Below are 4,480 nucleotides of genomic sequence, written 5' to 3' on the forward strand. Positions count from 1 at the left end.
TGGGCGCGTAGCTCACGCTGAATCTTGAGCTGGTCGCTCAGCTCGTCCCGACGCTCCTCGAAGCAGATGCGGCAGCAGCGTGGTGTGTACTTGAGCCGCACGCCCCAGTAGCCCAGCTCCTCTAGGAAGCTGCGCGGGCACAGCTCGTCCAGCACCAGCAGCACTCCGGACAGGTAGAAGTTGTAGACGAGCTGGAAGACTGCCGGGTCGCGATCAAAGAAGTATTCGTCCGTCTGTGCCTCATAGTCATCGCACAGGCCCAGCTGGCGGCTGCGGCTGGTGGAGGTGGCCAGGCGGCCCAGGCGCGTCTTGGGGTAGCAGGCCAGCTCGGTGTAGTCCAGGCGGTAGCTCTGGCCACCCACGTTCACGTTCAGTGTCGATGACACAGCTGGAAAGGTGGTGTGGCCATCCGACTGGGCAGTGTTGGCCTCCTCTGGGTGTTGGTCTTCCTCGGCCAGGTCATCCTTGGCCAGGTCATCCTTCCACTCCTCCTCTTCTCCATCCTCGTCCTCCTCGATGTAGTAGTTAAAGCTGACCCCGGTCCACGGTGGGATGCTGGCCTGGGAGCCAGAACGGGCTCCCAAGGAACAGATGCTCCTGCGGTGTTGGCTGTTCCCTGCATGGAGTGTGTTGTTGTCACACTCGGTGATATTCCAGGGCTTGTAACTCCAAGACCGCCTCCTCTCGCTCTGTTTGAGCATGGCTGCAGGAACTAGACCCCTTGCTTTTCCTTCCTGGCTGTCGTAGGACCCCCAGCCTGCTCACTGCCACTAGGAGGAGGGAGCATGTGCCCAGCACTGTCTTAGACTGGCCTGGGCCACAGACGTCAGGGTCCCAGGCATTAATTACCCTGAGAGCAGGCCCTCCTCAGGCAAGCCTGCCACAGGGGTCTGAGCACGTATACAGGCAGCTGTTGACTGCTCTAATCTTGGGAAGAAGCAAGTGTTAGGAGGGATTTAGAACCTCTTAGCCTTTTCCCTCCCCCTCTCCCTCTACTCTGTGACGTAGGGGATGATTATGTGGTCTTAAATCTGTAGATAATCAGAAGGTGGCAGAGATTATTGCTAATAAAAATGTGGGCCACTCTAGGCCTTGCCCTTATGAAGTGCTCGGTGTACCTGTGCTGAGATGTAATCAACTGAATTAGCTATAGAATATTGCTCAGTTTCAGTTTTGATCTCTCTTTATCTCTCTTTGTTTCTGTCTCTTTCTCACCCTTTCTTCTCTTACAGAAAGGACACATTTCAAGGTAGAATCCGAAGACTGCTGGGTAGGTGTTGTTAGGGCCTTGGGGCCCTGCTCAGCTGCTATATTAGGCCATATATAAAGGTTGCCAGACTTCTTTCCAAGGAAAAGGTCATCATCACTCTTCAAGACATCATTGTTTTAAAAAGTCTCCTTTCATATGTATGGCACTGTACTAGATGCTGGAAATGGAAACTCAATGGAGACACAATTTCAGCCCTCAAGTTGCTCATGGTTCTGTAGGTGATATAAATATGCAAGAACAACAAAAGAGTGAATAAAAAATAGAGAAGAGCAAGGGATTTTCTTTGTGCAGGGAATTTGTTTTTAAAATAAATTTATTTTGATTAGCTTTTATTTTGATATGTTTATGAGAAAAAATTCAAAAGGCACAAAGGTGCATTACAGTAGAAAGTTTCTCTCTCTCAATCTGGACTTTCATCTATCAAGTGTGTCTCTAAGGAGGCAATCATCATTAGAACTTTTTGGTTATCCTTCCAGAAATATTCTAAACATATACAAGCAAAAAGCTATTTCCATCTTTCATCTGAATAGTTCTCGATTATTAACATAATTATACTATATATTTTGCTTTTTCCAATTAACCATATATCTTAGAGATGTTTTCATATCTGAACATTAATACTTGCTCATTTTGAAAACAGCTGCTTAGTAGGCTGGTAGCGACAGACATTCAGGTTGTTTTCTATCTTTGCTCTTATAAACAATGGTGCAGTAAATAATCTTATACATACAGGACTTTATATATGTTAGGATCTATGAAGAATAAGTTGTTAGAGGTGGAATTGCCAGTCCAAGACCTCATGTTTGTAATTTTGATTGATGATGCCAAATTTCCCTCATAAAAGTTTACCAGTTTACAGCTCACCATCAGTTTATGAGTCTATTACATTTCTTGAGCATACCCCATTTTATAGGTGAAAATGGTATGTAAATCTTATCACACTTCTTGAGCTCTCCCCATTTTATAGGTGAAAATGGTATGTAAATCTTAATTTATATTTTATTATGAATGCAATTGAGCGTCTTTTCATGTAGGTTAAGAGCTATCTCTTTTCTATTGGGTTGTTGATATTATTGATTCATAGGAAAACTATATATCGTGAAAACAGACCTATTGCCTATGATATAAACTACACATATATTTTTTTTCTGAGTTTATCCTTTGGTGAGAATTTTTTCCCATGTAAAATATTTATTTTATGACTTCTGGGTATCATGTTTTTTAGAAGAGTCTTCACTCCTGTAATTCTTAAACAATTTTCTTATAGTTTCATTTTTCACATTTAAGGTTTTGATCCCTCAGGAATTATTTTTGATATAAAGAGTGAAATAAGGGTCCAACTTTATTTTCTGTTTTTTTTTGTTTTTTTTTGTTTTGTTTTTTTAAATACAGATGTCCCAACACATTAATAGAATAATCTGTCTTTTCTTCACTGATTTGCAGTGCTATCTTTATCATGTAGTTGAGTTCTCACTATACTTCAAAGGTGTTGGGACAAGTAACAGTTGCTACTGGTTCTGTAACTGCTAGTATAACAATCACCGATATTGTTTAGCTTCCAGTAGAACTTAGACCTACAAGCTTACGATAAAGTCCCTCACCAGTCCTAGCCATTAAGTTCCTCGATGTAGTTCTGGTGTCCTCTTGTTGGCATACAATATTGATGTTATTTCTCTAGCTGCATACTTAACTATTTTTCAGTTTCATCTCTTCTTTATATTATCCCAAATACTGTCACACTTTCACCTGTTGTATATATTCATTTTTTTCATCTGAATCACTTATACAGTTATAAAGAGGAAAAGTATTTTCATATTTAAAATTTTCTCTTTCCATTGCAATTATATAATACTTCTTACCTAAACTTTCAACATTCTTGTGGCTTTTGCACTTAACAAACATTACTCTATTGTTTTTAGGGCATCTCAAAGCGTAAGAACCACAACCATGCAGTGGAGTAAGGAATATTGACTTGATGACCACACTTAGGTGACTTATACCCCAAACGCATCTGTTGGTGTGGGCACGTTGCTTAGACTTTGCTCTAATGGGTATGTACGCAAGTGCAGTGGTAGACGAGTATCCATATATGGAAACACTTTCCAACAAAGAGGACCATCCAGCCATGGGACGTATTTGTTCATAAAGCGGTGAGCTCCTTCTCTCTGAATGCATTTAAGGATCTATAGGGCGTGCTGCAGAGGGAAACCTGAATGGGTGAAAAGTAGGACTAGATGATCTCCAAGCTCCTTCTGCCTTGAAATTACTAAGGTTCTAAGTTTTCGCTTGATGTTTCCTTTGTCTTCAATTCCCTTCTGCCCTTATTCTCCTAAAGTCCTTGCTCTTCAGAAGTCAGATCAGATAGCATCCTTCTCTTTCACTGATCCTTCTCTGACATCTTTCACTGTTTCCCCAAGATGGATTAGATGCCCCTTCTCAGTGTTCTCATTTGCGAAACACATACCACTAACGATACAAGGCATTTATTTAAAAATTTTTCCCAATATTTAAGTTACGTATGTGCATTATAGAAAAATTTTTAAATAGCAGAATACTAATAATTGATACAATAATAATTGTAGCTTGCCCTGATACTGTACTATGATAATGTTCACAACAATCTATCACACAGATGCTATAATTATTTCTATTTTACAGATGAGGAAGCTGAGGCATAGAAGTTGAGTTGCCCAAGGTTACACAGCTAGTGGAGCTGGGTTTTGCTAACTATCATGCTAAAAAAAGCATATACATAAAAACCACCTATAATCTCACATCCAAAGACAATATTTTAACCTGTCTTCTTCCATTTAATTACATACACACATTTAACATGGTTGTGGTCATCTTGGATATAAAATTATGTATCCTGCCTTTTTCATTCAACATTTTAACATAGGCACTTTTGATATCTTATAAAACACTTTGTAAGCATAACTTTAAATGGCCACAAAATATTCCATATTATGGATGTACTATCTATAACTTGACCAAATCTCTCTTATTGAAGCAGATATTTTTCAGTATTCCACAATTATAAATAACGACGTGATAAAGGTTTTGTTTGTTTGAAAGATGGGTATTTTGTTTGTTTGTTTGTTTGTTTGTTTTGGTATTCTGAATTATTCCTTGAGGTAGTTTTGCCAAAATTTTTAGGCTATTCTTTTACTTCTGAGCCTTCCCATGTGCTGTTCCTGCTATTCCTTTTGT

At 40.0% G+C, this 4,480-nt stretch overlaps 1 protein-coding gene across 1 annotated transcript in view; it reads right to left on the reverse strand.

The window, feature by feature from the left end:
- KCNV2 (potassium voltage-gated channel modifier subfamily V member 2) overlaps nt 1-701 on the reverse strand; it is a 10,749-nt gene extending 10,048 nt beyond the window's left edge. The window contains 2 exon segments of the mRNA XM_006918390.2: nt 1-2; nt 4-701. The exon segment at nt 1-2 is cut by the window's left edge and continues 686 nt beyond it. Of these exon segments, the coding sequence (XP_006918452.1) occupies nt 1-2; nt 4-701 (700 nt within the window).
- Between the last annotated feature and the right edge of the window lie 3,779 nt (nt 702-4,480).

This window comes from Pteropus alecto, unplaced genomic scaffold (genome assembly GCF_000325575.1).
Source record: "Pteropus alecto unplaced genomic scaffold, ASM32557v1 scaffold95, whole genome shotgun sequence".
NCBI lineage: Eukaryota > Metazoa > Chordata > Mammalia > Chiroptera > Pteropodidae > Pteropus > Pteropus alecto.